The sequence below is a fragment of the Medicago sativa genome, chromosome 3 (genome assembly GCF_051527215.1).
Source record: "Medicago sativa cultivar Bolivia chromosome 3, Bolivia_mono, whole genome shotgun sequence".
In the NCBI taxonomy this organism is placed as follows: Eukaryota; Viridiplantae; Streptophyta; class Magnoliopsida; order Fabales; family Fabaceae; genus Medicago; species Medicago sativa.
Genome location: NC_140751.1, coordinates 73,159,176 through 73,180,118, shown reverse-complemented (window position 1 = coordinate 73,180,118; position 20,943 = coordinate 73,159,176). Strand labels below are relative to the sequence as shown.

The 20,943-nt window shown below is 31.6% G+C and overlaps 2 protein-coding genes across 2 annotated transcripts; both read right to left on the bottom strand.

Annotated features, from left to right (window-relative positions):
* Positions 1-89: 89 nt before the first annotated feature.
* On the bottom strand, positions 90-3,543 carry LOC146939986 (cation/H(+) antiporter 15-like). The gene is made up of 3 exons (XM_085753562.1): positions 3,349-3,543; positions 1,769-2,767; positions 90-1,346 (listed from the first exon to the last, which is right to left on the bottom strand). The coding sequence occupies exons 1-3, from the start codon at positions 3,541-3,543 to the stop codon at positions 90-92; spliced, it is 2,451 nt and encodes an 816-aa protein (XP_085609688.1).
* A 13,070-nt stretch (positions 3,544-16,613) lies between these two features.
* LOC146939985 (cation/H(+) antiporter 15-like) lies at positions 16,614-20,671 on the bottom strand. The gene is made up of 3 exons (XM_085753560.1): positions 20,208-20,671; positions 18,823-19,821; positions 16,614-17,882 (listed from the first exon to the last, which is right to left on the bottom strand). The coding sequence occupies exons 1-3, from the start codon at positions 20,448-20,450 to the stop codon at positions 16,641-16,643; spliced, it is 2,484 nt and encodes an 827-aa protein (XP_085609686.1). The 5' UTR covers positions 20,451-20,671; the 3' UTR covers positions 16,614-16,640.
* Positions 20,672-20,943: the final 272 nt, after the last annotated feature.

Genomic DNA, 20,943 nt, shown 5'->3' with positions numbered 1-20,943 from the left:
CTCCCTCCTCAAAAATTCAAAATGGACAAACAAATTTTGCGGAGTTATGATATTGATTTCAAGCCAACACAACACCTTTTGGACCACAACTAAAATAATGCATTAAGTGAGAGTTTTTTTCTATGTGACACATCATTAACGAGAGAGGATAACTTCCCAAAATGGTTTACCTTTTTTTCACCACATTGTAACACCAATATAGGAACTTTCCCATTACAAAATTCAGTAGAGGACAACATTTCTCCAAAAACACCTAACAAATTTGCATTTTCCATAAAATTTGTCATTTCTTCATCAGTCAAATCTCCAATATTATGCCTCTTACCCACCATCACAAGATCATAATTTTCATTACCTAAACCTCGAAGTGCTTCTAACAACTGTGTATAGCCCTCCACCACAATTTCATGACAAACAACATTATCAATATTTAATTTCTTACCCTTAAACTCATCTATCAAACTCTCATCCAACATATTCTCTAATGTTTCATCTTCTTCTTCATCATAATCAATTTTAAATTTAACATCATTATTAATATTGTTTTCATTGTTATGAACAATGAAACAAAATAATGTGACACTCGTATTTGGACGGTCCAACATTCTAATACCCAATGCCAATGCTTCTCTATCGTCTTGTCCACCGATGAAGAAAATCGCAACATTAAACGACAATTTTGTTGTACTCATACTTATTCGTGAGTTTCTATCCACTAATATCCCCACTGTACATTGAGCACGAGCTTGAGAATTAATGTTGAGGTCACGAATTGAAGTTATAACAATGTCACTACTCGTACTTTGATCATTTTCATGAAATGGAATGATGAGCAAAGGAATTGATTTATCTTGGGCGAGGTTACAAATGGCTTCATGCATGCTATTGTAAGGGGAAACATTAATATATGAATGAATTGTGACGGGACCTTCGGAATTTTTGGAGTAATTCTCAAAAGCACGTAAAATGTGATTGCTGGTAGGGTAATGGATGGACAAGGTTTTTTTGTTTTTCATATTTATTGGAAGAAGAATTGGTGTGCTTTTTCCTAATAACTCTGTGAGATGAATGACATGGACGCATAAAGGGCTTTTTTGTGTTGGGTTACAAACCTCTAATAAACCGATCATGCTACGCACGTTGTTATCATTGTGCATGCAGCAAATAATGTTGAACTCTGAATTTTCAGGAGTGTTTTGGATCGTCCTCACTCCCCCGTCATGTATACTTTTTACCATTGTCACGCGAGAGCCATGCTTATACATGTTTTTTATCAAAGGTATGCATACCCCGGTCATCACCACCACATATAGAACCATCTGGCTGTATACTTCATCATTAATAACCTGCAAAAATAGTTGATGAAAAAACGTTGTAAATTTAATTGATTGTCATGGTCACATTATTTAAGATTGTAGTCAAATGCAGTTGATTCAGCCTATATTGCAATTGCAATTGTTGCGGTTATCTTGCAAACCTTGATATTGCAAGAAAATACTGTCAAACAGGGTCGATACGATTACAATTGTAATTATGATACCACTGCAATTGTAATTATAAAATCCTAAATCCTAAACCCTAAAAAATAAATAAACATCAACGATGCAAATATTTTGAAACTTCAATTAACTATGCGGGAGAAAAGAAAGTTAGATGACCTATCTATTGCAATTGCGGACGTAAACCTTTTCTAAACCTTGTGTGTATATGATGAAATCAAATACAAGAAAGAATATATTTTAAGTAAACAAGAAAGAACACTAGGTACCTCGGTACTTCTTTGTCTAGCAAAAAATATTAGTTCCATGATGCCCTTGATGTTTAATATAAGGCCAAGCACGAAGCCATGTTTGCGCCTCATATTATACGTTGGTGCAACAAAGACGCATGCAAGCACCTTTGCCAAGAACCCAACAAATAAGATACTCTGAAATACAAACACCACCTCCCAATTTTTGGTAATTCCTTTTAAATTTGTTGTTATGCCAATGTATGAGAAGAAAAATGGCATAAGTAATTCTTGGATGATTAGTTCACTTTTCTCTACTATTGTTGTTGCCAAGGGAGGTCCATTAGGCATTGCCAAACCAAAAAGAATAGGTCCTATAACAAAATGTAAACCAAGCGCGTCGCTAATAGCTACCATAATTAGAACACCCAAAAGAACAAAGACAACATACATTTCTTTCAAAGGTTTTCCAATTGGTGTTCTTTGAATGATAATCCTTGCCATTGGTCTTACAATGAAAAAGAAGGATAAAATATATAAGAAACATACACCCAAGGCAATGAACGCAAGAAAGATGGTTTTAATTTTTATAGTTTTGACTTCTACTTGTAGTGTTATTGTAACCCATTGCATCATTTCAGTGATCATTGCTGAAGATAAAGCAATTTGCCCTAGCTCCGTACTCATAAGGTTGAGTTCTGTCAAAGCTTGAGAAACAACGGCAAAACTAGTAACTGTGAAGACGTTTGGGATCGAATATACGGAGCCTGTTTTATCACGACCATTTGGTGTATACATTTTCAAGAGAATTGATGTAGAAATATAAGACGACAAAAAGGGAATTACACCAAACCTCCAACAACGTTTGGCTGCTTTTAAGGTTGTTGTTACATCTAATTTCAATGCATAGATGAACACAAAATACGAAGCTCCTATTTTCGCCAATATTGTTAAGAACATAGATTGTTTCAAGGGATATAAAGTTTTGAACAATGTATCATTGCGCCCTAAAAATGTTGGCCCTAACAAAACACCTCCCTGTGAAAAATTACAAGTTAAATATCGTTAAGTTTCTTAAGATACGTACTAATAAAAATAAAAAATGATATACATTTATCTTCAAGACATAGTTTAAACGATTGAGTTGAGACATTTAAAGAATTTAATTAATAAATTTTTTCTTGTTAAAAAAAGTGTCTATAAGAAAATATTGTAAATTTACATAAGTTATTTTTCCTTGTTTTTATTTTGGCTTAAATGCACTTTTGGTCCCCCTATGTTTGCCGTCGTAGCAATTTTGGCCCCCTAACAAAAAAAATGCAATTTTGACCCTCTAATTTTCCCAACCATGCTGAGTGGCCACCACATGTCCCAAAAAGGGGGCCATAATCGCAACGTTTTTGTAAAGATAAGGGGGCAAAAAGAGCATATTTCCCTAAACATAGCAAAATTAGGGTGTCAAAATTGCATTTTTTTTGTTAGGGGGCCATAATTGCTACGACGGCAAACATAGGGGGCCAAAAGTGCATTTAAGCCTTTTAGTTTTATTGTTGAAGAAGAATACTAAATTAAATAGAGGAGGAAAAACTAACTAGAAGGTTTAAATTAAAGGGCGGAACAAGGACAGAACATATGAATCTGGGTGTTTGTAGAGGCCTTAGGAGACAATAAAGCACTCGAGAAAACATGAAATATAAGATAATTTGGCACAATGTGACAGGGAGCACAAAGTCTAATGGATTATCACCAATCCACACTCCTAAAGAACCAACCGTTCTATTATTCTTGAAACAAACGGGTTTATTATGAGACATTATGTATGTGTGTGTATTCTGTATTTTATTCAACCAATTGACGGACACGAAAAAAATGTTTCTTTATTGGGTTTGTGCATGCAACAAATGCAAACACAAACACTTGAGAAGAACAAACGGTGGAAGAAGACAAAAAAATCTTCATATATGTAAAACATTTATGACATTTTTTATTGCCTGTAAATTGATAAGACAACTTAATTATATTCTGGATTGAAATTTTTAAACACGTATGAGTTGGATTATGTGGTGTTTTTTACTTATGTTAGCTAATGTAATTGGAATGATGTCAAAATTTAATTATAGCATTTTTTTTTTTGTGTGAAATAACCGTGAGTTGGAGTTTAAGTTAAATTTGGAAAGAAAAGACATAGAAGACAGGGTAGTTGATGCTATTACTGAACTAAGGCCAGTGTATCTTTTTTTATTCAAAATATTTTAATGTTGAAGGGTATTTTAGTGAACGATAAAAATTTCATATTACAATGTAATAAACAATGAGGTATGGGTAATCTATAACATCTATAATTTATATTATATATGAATTTTTCTCAAATGTATTTATGAAAATGCAAACTCCACAAGAAATGTCGGCACATGACACTTTAAAATGAACCAATCTTTCTCATGCATTTGACATTTACCGTTACTCTAAATTGGTTTTTGTAACCTTTTGATATCATTCTCTTTCATGCGATTTTTTTTGCCATTCAATATCTATTATTTAAAATTTATTTACTTTCGGTATTTGGTGGTGCAGGTGACAATAGCAAATTGCATGTGTTATGGTTAGTTGATAAAATACATGCTTAATAAACATTTAAAATTCTATGTGAAGCTTTTTTAATTGAATCTAATTTTTTAGGTAAATCAAATAATCCAAAAATCTTCAAGTCCTTCAACAAACTCATAAAACTACCAGCAACTCATACTATTTCATATACTCATACAGAAAAAAGACAAAATACTCAATGTTTTCCCTTATCTTCTCTCATGTTCAAATTCTTTTTTCATATTCATTTTTCTTCTTATGACTTCATTTTTCTCTTCTCATGAAAGAAATAAACATAAACCTTCTCCTTGAAACCATCACCAATCAACCTTTTTGAACATATTGTGTCTCCATTTGACCTTATTTGACCAAGTCACATAACTACAAACACAAAGAGTCACACAAATGATTAAGAGATCTTAATGTTTCAAGTGTGGGTTAAAGCTCTATATTGGATGGAAGAGTAGATTTCGAAGAACATATAAGTGAGATGACATATATACATAATGTCTTAAGATTTTTGATGAAAAGTTGGTATCAATCTCATTTTTCTGGTTTCTGTTAATCAAATATGGTGATCAAACTTAGTGTAGGATCCCCTTGGAATTCTCAAAATTATGATGAACTATTTGTTAGTTTTTGGATGTGATTTGTTAAATTTTTTATCTTCAATTTTAGTTATCGGATGTCATTCGCTTTGATGCTTATTTGTTTATTCATTTTTTTATTATGTCAAATTAATTCACTTTTGATCTTTGGTGGAATATGGAAATGAAAAATTGTAGATGTGTTATACTGAGTTTGACAAACCACATGCTTATAGATGTGACAGCAATCTGATTTGTGTGATTGCTCGTAGCTTATTATGATAATCCAACCTAGTGTAAGATCCTTTTGTAGACCCAACATTATGATGAATTAATTTGTTAGGTATTGGACGTCATTTGTTTATTATTATTATTATTATTATTATTATTATTATTATTATTATTATTATTATTATTATTATTATTATTATTATGTTAAAATTTAGTTTTTGGATGTCACTCCCTTTCATGTTATTTTTAATTCAACCTTTATTATTTCTTTTTTTATTTTATTTTTTTTAGCCAAAATAAGAAATAAATTAAAAAGATTAGGAAGTACATGACTGAGGGGGCATAAACCTGACTCAGTAAACCACACAAAAAACCCGAAACGGGGATACAACAAATCAGCACAAAAGTGGTATAAAAGGACACATCTCTGAACAATTGATAAGTGCTCAAAATGATCTAATTCATGTGTTAGTTTAGGCATGTTTGATGAGTTGTTTTACAAATTATCGATGGAAAAGCTTCAATTATGTGCCTTAATGCCATTTATGCTTTGCATGCCTTACTTTACCCTTTTGTGCAGGAAAATACAAGCAAGGAGCAAGAATTGCCAAAGTTCACAAGAAAGTCGCCATTAGCGAAAATGTCGCTATTGGCGAAATACTCCCTGGAAGTTACGCTATCAGCGAAACTGGGAGCGAAGTCAGAAGCAGGATCTCAAGAAATTCGCCATTAGCGAAAATGTCGCTATTGGCGAAAATCTCACAGAGAACTTCGCTATCAGCGAAGTTGGAGGCAAAACTCAGGAGAATCAAGTGGATAAAGGCCACGTGGAGCAACTCCATTGGTGCAGAGGCATATTTCACACATTTCGCTAATAGCAAAATATTTAGTATTAGCGAAATTTCGCAGAAGTGGCCCATATAAATAGTTTTCTCTTCTCTTTCCAACCATTCCACTACTGTTTTATTACATATTTTCTGGTTTTTAGAGAGAGGTTAGGGCATTTCTAGAGAGAGAAACACAGAGCAAGGTAGTTAGGAGTAGATTCAAGCCAAGATTTGTTGAGACATCATGGATCTTCTCATTGAATCTTCATCTCTTCTTCATCCTTTGCATAACTATCATAGACATATGTAGCTACATCTACTCTTGTGGTCTTGAGGTATTCAAACAAGCTATTATGTAATCTTTTGATCATTTAATATATGGTTCTAGTTATTTATTCAATATTGTTGTTATTCTTGCATGTAATGTTTTATTGAGATTTAAAATGATATGGACACATACTTTTGAATCTAGAAATAGAATAACAATCTATCTTAAGTTATCACTCTAGACATAGATGTTAATATTTGATAATCACTTTTAATCTAGAACTTAATGTTTTTGGGTCATTTAATCGGTTGGGAAATCGTCGATTAAACGATCCAATCGACTTTGTGATCGTTTAAATGTTTGGGAAATCGATAATTAAACGATCCCTGTGTTTGGTGTAGAAGAGAAGTTGTGAAGAGAGAAATAGGTAAGAGAGAGTTTGAAAAGAGAGAAAGAGGTGAGAAATAGGGTAGATTTGATGGATTGTTTGGTACAAGAGAAGAAAGAGAGAAATAGAGGAGAAAGAAGTGTGTTTAATTTTTGAAAAGACCAAAATATCCTTATATTAAAAAAACTAATACAATTATTATCTTAGTAAGTCAATTTCATATATAATTTTTTTATGAGGATCTCATATATAAATTAATGTAGTTTTTTATTCTAATTTAATTAAAAAATTAAATTGATTATTTTTACAAAGGAATTAGATTACTTTTTAATTAATTTTTAAAAATATTTTAACATAGTCGGTTAATTAAATCAATTCATTACACTAGTTTTATTTAAAAAAAAAATATGACTAGATTATCACACTATTTAATTTTACTAGTGTTATCGTTGTTATTTAGTTATAAAAAAAAAAATAGTGTTATTCAGTCTTTAAACAAAAAATAAGATGCCTATGTTACTCATATGATGTAAGCAAGGGTATAATTGAGAAATGCCCAAGATACCAACAGCCCCTCCCGTTTCTTCACATCCATGAAGAGAAAGAATATTGATGTGGGGCCCACAAGTTTTTAATCTCTCTCCCCTATTTCTTTGCTCACCAAACAACCTTGATGGGACACTTCTCTCCTATCTCTCTCTCTTCAACTTCTCTCTTCTCATCTTCTCCTCAACCAAACAGCCCCTAAGAAATAACGATATCATTTGGACACGAATGATATTGTCTAGTGATTGTGATAATATCGTTTAAAAAGCTAGAATCCATTAATCGATCGAGAGATTGCAGTTGTTACGCTTCGTTGATGTCTCTGACCCCAAGCGAAATAGCCCTATCTCGTCTCGTTTTACTTTTATGTCGAATAGTTAAAAATAGTTTTACACAAACAAACAATTTATACCCAAACACTTAATGTGATAAAGATTGTGAAAATGCTTATGAAATACGCAACTCCCTGTGGATACGATCCTATTCTATACTCACGTGTAAATAGTTTTATGAGATGTAAAAATCTTACATCAACAATCACTACCACGGATAATCCAGCGAATATATATGACGATGAAATAATGTAGATGTGTTATGTTGAGTTGACAAAACACGTGCTTATTAGATATTTTAAAATGATGTGGTGTTTTTTTTAATTAAGATTATTTTTTTGGTATATTACTTACCCAAAAATCTTCATCTCCTTCAACAAATCCATAAAACAACTAACAACTCACTCTATTTCATATACTCTTAGAGAACAAACACAAATTGCATATGTCCCCTTATCATTTCTCTCATCTTTCTTACTAAAGCTTGTCTGGTCAAGCTAACCCTAACCCTAAATTTAACCTAGCAATTTCTCTCCCATTCTGACACATTTAATTCCAAGTTTGAGCTCCTCACCCTTTTAACACGGAATAAATTCATTTCATTTCAAATTGTTTGGCAATTTCTCAGGTTTGACCGTGTTGTTGTTTGGCAATTCATTTCATTTCATTCATTAAATAATTTAAGGCAATTCGTTTCAAATTTGAGAGCATTTCCTAATCAGCTTATCTGAATTTATTCCTAGCTTTTTCCCTCCCATTCCAACGCAATTAATTCACGCCTTTGACTTCCTCATCCCTTTAACACGCAATCATTTCATTTCATTTCAATTTGTTTGTCATTAAATAAAAATATGTTTCAAGTCAAATTGGGATGACATCATATATTAGGTACTCCATATTATTTTGGACGTTGCATATCTGTATGGTATGATTGTAGAATATTTTTCAATCAATTATATATTAACTGTCATTAATAACACACGGTTGCAAATTTCATTAAAAAAAAAACACGGTTGCAAATTAAAATAATACGTTTCACGTCAAATTGGGATGACATCATATTTTAGGTACTCCATATATTTTGCATGTTGCATATATGTATGGTATGATTGTAGAATATTTTTCAATCAATTATATATTAACTGGCATTAATAACACACAGTTGCAAATTTCCTTAAAAAAAACCACACGGTTGCAAATTAAAATCAGTCTATAATATCATTACCGTAATTGTTTAATTGATTCAGCCTCATTTCTTCTTCCATTATTCTATCATTGATTCAGGAAATGGAGGGTCGTGGTATTGAAACTCTGCTGTCCTATCACTGCTTAACAGCGCCTGTCTTTTTTTGTTAGGTTGTTGACATGTTAATTTATTTTTCATGTTAGGTGTTGATTTATGAAGGAGAAGTTGAGAAGATGATGAATACTAGAACTACTTCTATCAAGTTGGTGGCCATGATTGCAAAAATGGCTGGGATTGCGGAACTATTTTAGATGTTGCATATCTGTATGGTATGATTGTGGAATATTTTTCAATCAATTATATATTAACTGCCATTAATAACACACGGTTGCAAATTTCATTAAAAAAAAACACGGTTGCAAATTAAAATAATATGTTTCAAGTCAAATTGGGATGACATCATATTTTAGGTACCCCATATATTTTTCACGTTGCATATCTGTATGGTATGATTGTTCAATCAATTATATATTAACTGACATTGATAACACATGGTTGTAAATTTCCTAAAAAAAAAACCACACGGTTGCAAATTAAAATCAGTCTATATTATCATTACCGTAATTGTTTAATTGATTCAACCTCATTTCTTCTTCTATTATTCTATCATTGATTCATGAAATGGAGGGTCGTGGTATTAAAACTTTGCTGTCCTATCACTGCTTAACAACTCCTGTCTTTTTTTTTGTTAGGTTGTTGACATGTTAATTTATTTTTCGTGTTAGGTGCTGATTTATGAAGGAGAAGTTGAGAAGATGATGGATACAAGAACTACTTCTATCAAGTTGGTGGATGATTGTGGAAATGGCTGGGATTGCGTCTTGATTTTTGGCTCTACTCCATACCTACACTGCATGATTGGTAGGAAGTGGAAGCGTTTTGTGGATGCCCGCAAGCTTCGTGAAGGGGTTAAGATCAGACTCGGTGTGCCAGTGGCTGGAGAGAATGATACAATCTATTTAACTGTCATTGGTTGTTAGGATTGGAAGTTGCGGATGGTTTAATGCTGATGGAATTTGCCAGTTTATTTTAATGTTTCCCTTGCTGTTTTTTCCCATTGCGTGCCCTTTTTATGGAGTGTCGTGTGCTTCATCTTTTATGCTTTCTTTTCGATTTGTCAATCAACAAATATGATGCTTCAGTTCTGGACTATCATAGTAATGAAGCATCATTTTGCCTTATTATGGACGCTATTTTAAATTAAGCAAACCTTTTCAGATTTTACATTGCATTCTTTTATCAATGTCGTTATATATATTAAAAACTAAACTTTAGCCCATCAGTAATAACTGATTAATACAAATAAAAGATATTCTTAACATAAATGCCTGAAATACACTAAACTAATGCGCATATCATGAGCAAGATACATGATATTCGATGAAATGTTGCTGTAATGCTTAAAGTTTGTTAGTAAATGCACGGATCAATGAGAATAAACCTGGTTTCTTTTTTCTCTATCTACTCCCTCCGGTCCTAATTATAAGAAGAAAAACCAAAAAACATCAAAACCAACACACTCATTAATTAGTTTAACTTTTTGAATATTTTTACAAATATACCCTCATAAAAAATTGTGAAGCATTAAATACACTCACTAATATTAAAAAGACAAACACTAAATAAGGGGTAGAAAAGTCTTTTAAGCAATAACTACACCTTAAAAGTTGTGATATTTTCTTATATTTAGGACCAAATTTTTTTTTGAAAATTTTCTTATATATAGGACCGGAGGGAGTAATTAGTAAATGCACAATTTAATTTAATGTTTTAGGGTCAATGGAGCAAATGATGACATTATAACTGTTTTGTAAATGGAGTAAATGGAGGAAATGCACTATTTAATTTAATTTTTTTTTAGGGTCAATGGAGCAAATGATGAAATTATAACTGTTTTGTAAATGGAGTAAACGAAGTAAATGCATGATTTAATTTAATTTTTTCGGGTCAATGGAGTAAATGCAAATGCTAGCATTTTTTCGATTTAATGGTTAATTTTTTCATTATGACTGTTTTGTAAAATATAATAATTAGCAAATGATGACATTAATAACTGTTTTGTAAAGTATAATAATTAGTAAATGATGGCGGTAATAATTGTGCAATGATGTTGTGCAATAATTCTCCAATCGTAAGAAATATTTTTATTGGTACAATAACACTTTTTCATCTGTATTTAATCATATTAATAAGGCAACATATTTCTCAAAGCTTTGAATGAAAATTTCAATTCTTAAACCATTGAGGGTTGACCGCCCCTTTCAGCTGCTAAAAAATAGGAATATTGATTTGCTGATCGTTAATGTGTAAGTTACAAATGCTAACAAATTGTTTCTATTTCAATTTTTGAGTGATATTTATTGGAGCAAGTAATCTTTCCCATGATTATCATTAGAAATAATTCTCCAACCGTAAGAAATATTTTGATTGGCACTATAACAATTTTTCATCTCTATTTAATCATATTAATAAGGCAACATATTTCTCAAAACTTTGAATGAAAACTTCAATTCTTAAACCATTGACTGTTGACCGCCCCTTTCATCTTCTTAAAAATAAGTTTATTGATTTGCTGATCCAGAATTTTCGAGATACAAATGCCAGCAAATCGTTTCTATTTTAATTTTGGAGTGATATTAATTGGAGCAAGTAATTTTTAGGTTAACGTTTGAAATAATTCTCCCACCTTAAGAAATATTTTGATTGGCAGTATAAGACCTTTTCATTTGTAATTTTAGGATAGGAAATTATAGGTTTGACATTTACTGTCATGGAAATAAAAATCTGTATGTAATCATATTAATAAGTCAACATCTTTTTTAATATTTTAAATGAATATTACACATTAAACCATTGGTAATTTGAACCTCCCTTTCAGCACCCAAAAACGATCAAATTGATTTGTTGTAGCAGAATTTGGAAGTTACAAGTAATCAAAAATTATTTCTATTTTAATTGTGGAATTAAATTTAATGTACCAACTACTAATTCACATGATTCCCGTAATAAAGATTTATACCACCATAAGAATTATTGGCCTTGGCACTATAACACAATTTTCATTTTTTTTAGAAAGGAACACAATGTTCATTTTTTCGAAAGGAACACAATTTTCTTGAGAAATTTTCCAACGAGCCACAAAATGAAATAATGCTGTTCGAAAATGCTGTGACAAAATTCATTTATGTAAATTCGTAAATACACATCAAATAGTATTTTTATTTAGTAAAATGTTGTTTATCACGAAGTTTTTTGCAATGTATCCTAAATTGTGTATTTTGTAGGATTGACCGGAATTAAACTTCTTTCATGTTAATTATTTATGACTAAAAATTTCTCCTAAATTGTGTACTTTCTGTGATTTAACAGAATTAGAGTTCTTCTATTTGTATGATTCATAGTTTGGAATGTATCATAAATTTTGTACTCTCTATCTTTTACGACTTATTGTTATATTTATTATGACTTATTTTACTACGATATAATATAGACTTTGGTGAAATTGTGAGTTTCTACATGAAAATAAGACCCGTGCTTCAGCACAGGTCATAGTTCTAGTATGTACAAATTCTTTTTTCATAGTTTTTTCTTTTCTAATCTCTTTCATGTCTTCTCATGAAACAAAGGAACATGAACCTCGCTTCATGGGACCACCATCAACCCACCTTTTTACACAAACTCTCCTGAAAGTTCCATCATTATGATAAATTGTTTCAATAGTTTCTATATGTCATTTATTTAATTTTTTTAATCTTAAATCTTAGTTATTGTATGTCATTCGTCTTTATGCTATATTTTTTATCCAACCTCTATTATTTCAAATTCTCTTGCTTTTTTTTTTTTTTGTCTTTGATGGAATATGACAATGGAGCAATAAAAATATATTATGCTGAGTTGACAAACTACACACGTATTTAAAATTTAATATGATGTGAAGTTTTTTTATTTAATCAATTTTTTTGGTTAAAATAATCACCCAAAAATCTCCATCTCCTTCAACAAACTCGTTAGATTACCAACAACTCACTCTATTTCCTATACTCCTAAAGATAAAACACACATTCCTCTTTTTTTTGCTTATGAAAGAAAGGAACAAAAACCTCCCTCCATAAAATCACCATCAATCCACCTTTTTTACCATGTTATGCCATCATTTGACCTTGTTTCGCTAACCAGATCATAGATGCAGAGAGTCTCTCACTTAAGGGAAATACGTTAATATAACTTACTACTTTACTTTTGGGTAGGGCAATTCAACCATGCAATTCTATTCATCTTTTATTACTTTTCACTTTTAAAATAAGTTTTACTAATTATTGAATTGAACGATAATCCCTGTGGAGAACGATACAACTTATTACTTGTTAGGATTTGATGCACTTGCGAATTTCCATCAGTATTATGGATGGTTGAGAGGATAAAGTCATAGGTAATAAATGGTTTCGGTTGTGACATGCATGAAAATAGTTTAATATATTTCATTTAATGTAAGTGTTTTAAATTAGCACATTTGTAGTTTAGAAAGTTCCTTTAATAAATAATTTTTTAAAGGTCCTTTAAATCAGTACATTTAATGGTCCGAGGTTCGTTTGAGTAATTTTGTAGACTTTTCTAAAACTAATTTCTATAACGATTTTGAAATCATGTAATAATGTTTTGTTCCCAAAAATAGAAATTTTAGGCGACAATTATGCTAAAAGTTTCTGGTTGATAATTCTTGCATCAATCATTTGCCAAAAAAATAATAATTACGAGGCATAGTAATTAAGAATATGATTTCGCATCGCATGAAAAGAGATATGAATAAAAAATGCTAGAAAAAATTTGAAAAATAATTTTTCTTTATTTTAGAGTTAACCCTCCGGTTCGAAGTGTAATTGGACCAATGTAATTTGGAGTTTGACACAAAAAAATTATTTCATTAAGAGATCAAACTTTGGTTCTACCGAATGATTGATCATGGTATATTTTGAACCAATGTAATTTGAACATTCAATAATACATTATGACATATTTCAAATCACTTTATTTAATATGATTGCACTCACTATTTTGATCATGTAAAGATTCAATATAAATAATATCATATATCTATTGTTTATTAAATATCATGGACAAATTACGCATTCATTCATTGGGTTGTGCTATCGAAACAAAAAATTAAGATGAAGACTTGATTTTTAGAACCTCATAATTTTTTTTATATATAGTCAACTTACCAAGATCTCGTAAAAAAAAAGTATCTCATATGAATCCTTATCAACCAGCACTTATATAATGTTCTACATCAAAAACAAAAAGTAACTAAAATATGAAGATAACAAAAATGAGTCATATCAAAATAAACAACATCAATTATTCTAAGAAAACATGGTTTTTCATAATTTACATATAGATGCATTCATAACCATATTCAGTGAGAAAGCATGAGTCACAATTTACATCATGAACGAAAATCGTTAAACATGTACAACCCACATGACCATGCTCCATGATTCTTTGACTGGATTGATCTTATAAATGTTATCAGATTTTATAGTACGATAGTAATTTTATTTGATATGGTGAGACAACAAAATAAGATGAGAGGAACAACATGGTAAAAAATGTGAGTTGGTGGCTATTTCATAGAAGGGTGTCTTTGTTCCTTTCTTTAACATATATTGAATAACAAATATTCATTAAAGAGAATGACATCCTAAAGTTAAAATTTAAGATAAAAAATTAAACAAATGACACCCAAAAACCAACAAAACAAATTATTATAATGTTGCAACTTCTATGGGAACCTACATTGAGTTGTATCATCATATTAGTCCAAGAGCAACAACACAAGTGAGATTGATATCACTTCTTCACCCAAAGTCCTAAAGCATTAGGTATTTGAATAATCTCCCTCATATGTTTCTCTTTATCTACTCTTGCATACAATGCCGAATTTTAACCCACAATTGACACATTAACATCTCTCCATTAAGTATGAGACTCTGTGTCTGTGATCCACTATCAAGAAGCACCCCACCCCACCCCCCCCCCCCCCCCCCCCCCCCCCACACACACCCACACAATGTTGAACCGGGATATGATATCACCGTTGAGCCTTCTAGGGAAGTCAACATTGATGTGAATCGACACATTGTAGAAAGAGAAACCACATAAGTGAGAATGATACCGCATCTTCCTCGAAAAATTGAAGACTTAAATATGAGTTTTATTCATTTATTTTTTGTTTAACCTCCACTTTTTTATTCAATATTGGACTTTAACCGACACTTGATACATCAGAGTATTTTCTCTCTCAAATATGACGGAATTCTAACCCGTAGTTGGCACGGGTCCATACTAATATATAATTAAATGTGTACTATACTTTAATTCATCTAATCATAAATCAATGCTTTTATGATTTCTATTAACTTTGAGCCACCGTGTATGACTCCCAATTATTCACTTGCTACGATAGGTTAAATAGAGAGGGCGATATTGCATGATTAAATTAAAATAAGGGAGGTGACTGTTAGGTTAAAGACTAGAGCGTATGTAGGTGTTATTTGAACAAAAACACATGGGAGGTATGTGTTATTTGAACAAAACTAGAGAGGGTGTCTTTTTAATTTAATTTTGCATTATTACAAAATTCATTATTTTATAACAGGGTTCAACATTATATGTTAATGATTCTCTAAAAAAATAACTCTTGGAGTAGTAAATATTTGTCCAAAGATATATTGTGAATATAAACTTTTGGAGTAGTAAATGTTTGTCCAAAACATGACACGAGGTTATGATAAAATCGATGTTGCAAGCCATCTCATCTTATGTCATGAGTATTTTTGTCCTTCCCACCTCACTTATTAATGAGGAGTGTTATTTGAACAACCTTTAATTGACAACTTATAGGGACAACGATAATTTGCAAAGAAAGAATAGGTATTTGTACGAAAATCAAAGTAATAGAGAGATAAAGTAAAAAATAATGTGAGTATGAGAGAGAAATGTAGCAAAAGTTGTCACAAAATGGATGTTCAAATATCATTTCTCCTTATTAATACTATTGAGAAGAATGTGAACTCCTTTTGGTGGGGACAATGGCTCCAATAACCATGGTATACATTGGATATAGTCATGGGAGAAGTTGTTGATGCATAAAAATCATGGTGGAATGGATTTCAAGGTCCTTACTAATTTTAATTTGTCCATGTTAGGTAAAAAAGGTTGGAAGTTTCAAACCGACAAAACTTCTTTAGTCTCTCGTATTTTTAAAGATTGGTATTTTCCTTCTTGGAACTATCTCACGACCAACCTGGGTCACAATATGAGTTTTGTTTGGCGGAGTATCTTGCGAGCTCGCTTAATTGTTGGTGGAGGGGCACAATGATGAATTGGGTCAGGTACTTCTATTCATCTTCTCAATGAACCGTGACTTTTGAATGATGGCCATATTTACGATAATATTTTATGGGTGCGCCACGTGCGCAATTTTTTTGTGAACAATTTGATCAATACTTTTTTTTTGACAATAATTCAGTTATGTTTCTTTTTTGACAAAAAAAATTAAAGTTATATGTTAAGAAAACCAATTCATCTTTTTTAAATACAATAATTATCAATGATGTGCAAAGATTAACAAATGCTCATAGTATAATAACGTAGGTAAGACACGCCTTTTTTCCCTCGTGCTTTTCAATGATATTCATTATTCAAATCTTATAGTGTTGTTATTGGTTTATTTGAATTTAAAACCTAATTATAGTAAAAAAATTGTTTTTTAGTGAAACAATGATTCATTTGTGACATGTTTAAAATCTTGACCCATGTAATTTTATACCTAAAGGTGCTTGTAATTCAAAGATTAAAGATGCACAAATCAAAAGGAGGAGAACAAAAAACATTTTATTTATCAACCTTTTAAACTCATCTGAGAGACATTAACTGAACCGGAACCTACTCTATCAAGCTTGTTAATAACCCTTTTATCCCCACCACATTGTGTCACCAAAACAGGAACCATTCCAATACAGAATTCCGTTGAGGACAACATATCTCCAAATATTCCTAAAATTTGGACATTCTCTATGAAATTTCCCATTTCTTCATCTTTCAAATTTCCAACATTATGCCTCTTCCCCACCATCACAAGGTCATAGTTTCCTTCCAAACCACGAATTGCATCCATTACGTCAACTGCATCGTCCACCACAATTTCATACCAAGAAATGTCCCCAATCCCAAATTTCATACTCTTAAACTCATCAATCAAACCTTCATCCAACATTTCCTCTTGTTCTTCATCTAGTGGTTCTGTTTTACCTGAATCAATTCTAAGCACATATTTTCTGTTCGTTACAATGAACCTAAACAAAGACACCTTCATATTCACTCTTTCCGACATTCGAATCCCCAATGCCAATGCTTCTCTATCATCAGGCCCACCAATAAAAAATATCCCAACATGAAAATAAGGTTTTGTATAATCATCATTCCCACCAAGTCTTGAGTATCTATCCACTAATATCCCCAACGTGCATGGAACATGTGCTTGAAACCTAGTATTCAACTTTCGAATAGTCGTTGCCATGTGTCCAGAATGGTCAATATGGTCATTTTCATGAAAAGGAATCACAATAAAAGGAACCATTTTGTCTTGTACTAGGTTACAAACAGCATCAAGCATGCTCTTATAAGGTGCTACGTTGATGTACGGAAGAATAGTTACAGGACCATTTGAGTTATTAGCATAATTTTCAAATGCTCGCATGATGTGGTTTGTGTTAGGGTAATTAACAGACAAAAAATTTCGGTTTTGCTTGTAATTTATAGGAAGTAAAATTGATGCACTTTTGCCTAAGAGCTCAATGAGATGAATCACAAAGACACATAAGGGACTTTCTTGAATTGGGTTGCAAATTTCCATTAGGGCAGTCATTCCGCGAACGTTTCCTTCACTATGTAAACAAGTAACAATGCGAAACTCTGAATTTTTTGGAGTGTTTTGGATTGTTCTCATTTCTTCATCAAATATGCTTGATGAATTTAATACTCGAGGACGATGCTTGTATAGCAATCTAATGAGGGGAGTGACGATTGCAGTTGTAACCACCACACATAGCACCAAGTGACTGTATGTTTTATCATCCAATATCTGCAAACATAAACAAAGTATAATCAAATACAAATACGATCAATAGCTTAAATTAAAGACAAACATATACTTGGTATGTTTGTAATTTACTTTGTTACTAAGTTTAATAAAGAAATCAAAGATAAATTTTCATTTTTTTTTATTAATTCTCTAAATTTTTATGCATCTAATAAGCACTAATATAAGATGGGTTAATTATGTTTTTGGTCCCTACAAAATGGCGACCTTGTAAGTTTAGTCCTTACTTAATTTTAATAGCATTTTTAATCCATACAAAAAATTTCTATACTCAATATTAGTCCTTACTCAATCAAAATTTGTTTAATTTATGCTTAAACTCTTAAGTTTTTCAACAATTTTTTACAGGCGTGTTAAGAACGTTATTAAAAGGTCCTCGGAAAAAAATATCGCAAAAATTTGATTTCTACGTCCATATTTTTGTTACTTATATCTTAAACTTTTGTCGTTTTAAAAAATTCATATTTAATTTATTTCATGTTAAAAAATTATAGATTTTAGTAAATGAACCGTTCATAGTGTTCTAAACTTGTATAAAAAGAATCGTTAAAAAATTTAAGAGTTTAAGGATAATTAAACAAAATTTATTTTAGCAGAGACTAAAATTATAAGTAAATTTTTTTTTGTAGGGATTAAAAATGCTATTAAAATTAAGTAAGGACTAAACTTACAAGGTTGCAATTTTGTAGGGACCAAAAACATAATTAACCCATATAAGATTAATTCAGTATTTATTTATATACATTATAAGAAAAAATGGCACCGTCAATTGATTTTAAACGTTAAATCATTAATCATGTTTGACTTAAATCCTAACTACTTCAGAAATCACTCATATGATTTGATTGTGAGTTGCTGAAAGTGTATCTTTCATACAGACTACAGACATCACAATTACCTCATTAATTAAACTATTGCGTACCTTGAGTTTGTGCAATTTACTAAAAGCTATAAGTTGAGTTATGCCCTTGATGTTCAACATGAGGCCAAGCACTGTGCCATGTTTGGGCTTAATGTTATATATCATAGAAACCAACACACAAGCAACCACCTTTGTTATGTCTCCAGCAAACAAGATAAGTTGCAAAGTTACGAACTCTCCCCAATCTTGAAGTACAGCCAAATTTGTCTTCATGCCAACGTAAACAAAGAAGAAAGGTAACAATAATTCTGAGATGATAAGTTCACACTTTTCAACCAATGTTGTCCCTAAAGGGGGTCCACTCGGAATAATCAAACCCCAAATCAATGGTCCAATAAGAAATGTTACCCCAATCATGTCAGTGATACCAGCCATAACAAGAGCACCAAGAAGAATAAACACAACATACATTTGGTTCACTGCTTTCCCAACTGGTGTGCTGCGTGCAATCAAGTTCATCATTGGTCGTAAAATATAGAAACTACAAAACATGAACACTATCCAACAACAAAATCCGCTGATCGTGAATTTTAATTCACGAAGGTCCAATAGATGGTGTGATACTATGATGAAAAATTGTATACAGTCATTGAGCGTGGCTGAAGACAGTGCAATCTGTCCTAATTCAGTTGCTATGAGGTTAAGCTCCATCAAAGCTTCCGACACTACAGGGAAATTACTGACTGCCATCGTAGCACTTAATGATCCACGCGAAGATTCTAATTTGAGATGAGGAAAGTTTTGTGGTAAATAAAAAACTTTTAGGAGTAATGATATAACCATAAAAGAAGCTATGAAGGGTAATATTCCAAGTAGGCTAGTACTTTTTGCTGCTCTTATAGTCATTAGTAGATCCATTTTCAGTGCAATCATGAACAAAAAGTATATACCTCCGAGTATTGACAACACTATTAAAACATCAGATTGTCTTGGGGGAAACATGGCCTTCCAGTACATCTCGTTTCTCCCTAGCAATGATGGCCCCAAAATAATTCCACCCTGCACGCATTTTTCACATAAACATAAATTTAAAGAATTATCAGATATAAAAGTTAGTTATACTTAGTTTGTTTGTTACACTAGTAAGTTGTTTTTCTTCTTATTAGTTATATAAGTCTTATATGTATCCGTGATATTATTGATTTTCTCAGAATTCAATGTAATCCTATTTTAATTTTCTATTATCAATAGCTTCTATCGAATAATAGTAATAACTATCTATAAGTTAACACATGCTTCATTAGGCTATAAATATATTAGTCTAAAATTAGAATAAGGTACAAAAAAAGAGAAAGGAGATAATGGAAAAGAAAAAAAAAGAAAAATCTAGTGATTGTGATCCATTGATGAAATGAATGGTGGAGAGTTAATTTGTTGGAACTTACGATGACGTTGCAGATGAATTTTGGTGTTCGTAATGGCTTGAGAAGAAAGCAAAGAGTTTGAGAAATGGAGATAACGATGATGACTTGGAACATTGTTGCAGGAAGTACAAAATCGAATGGATTGTCTCCCAAGAAAATGCCATAAGAGCCAACATTTCTATCATTTTTTACACAAACTTCCCACACCCCCTGAGAATTATATGAAAGTGAGACGGTTCCGTTGCCTCGTGAGTTCTCCTCCATTGATTGATAAATATCAAACCAATTAATTAAATGTGTGTGTTTGGATTTGCGATGCGACCAGATTAATAACACACTTAATTTAACATCGTGTTTCCAAACACGTTAAATGACGAATGTGAATAACTAATGTGGTTCACTCCTGTGTTTGTGTTGCTGTGTTTTGTTGCAGCAAACACAAACACAGGGGAACAAAATATTAAGCCCTAGCAGAAAGGGAAAAAAATGGAGGAGACAGGGATGAAAGGGTTTTATATATATACAGGAAAAATAGAAAGGTGGAGGTTAAGAATCAATAATACTAAGCTATGATGGACACGCGTTTGGTATTTTTGTCAAAAAGATTTAAATTACAACGGGGGCACTAAAGTATTAGCCTCTCATACAATAGTAGGAAATAGATATATAATCAAAGGCACGAATAATAGGGAGCTAGAAGATATACTTGTCCAGATTAATTATTATTTTTTTTTAAATAATTTTGGAGAAGAAAAAA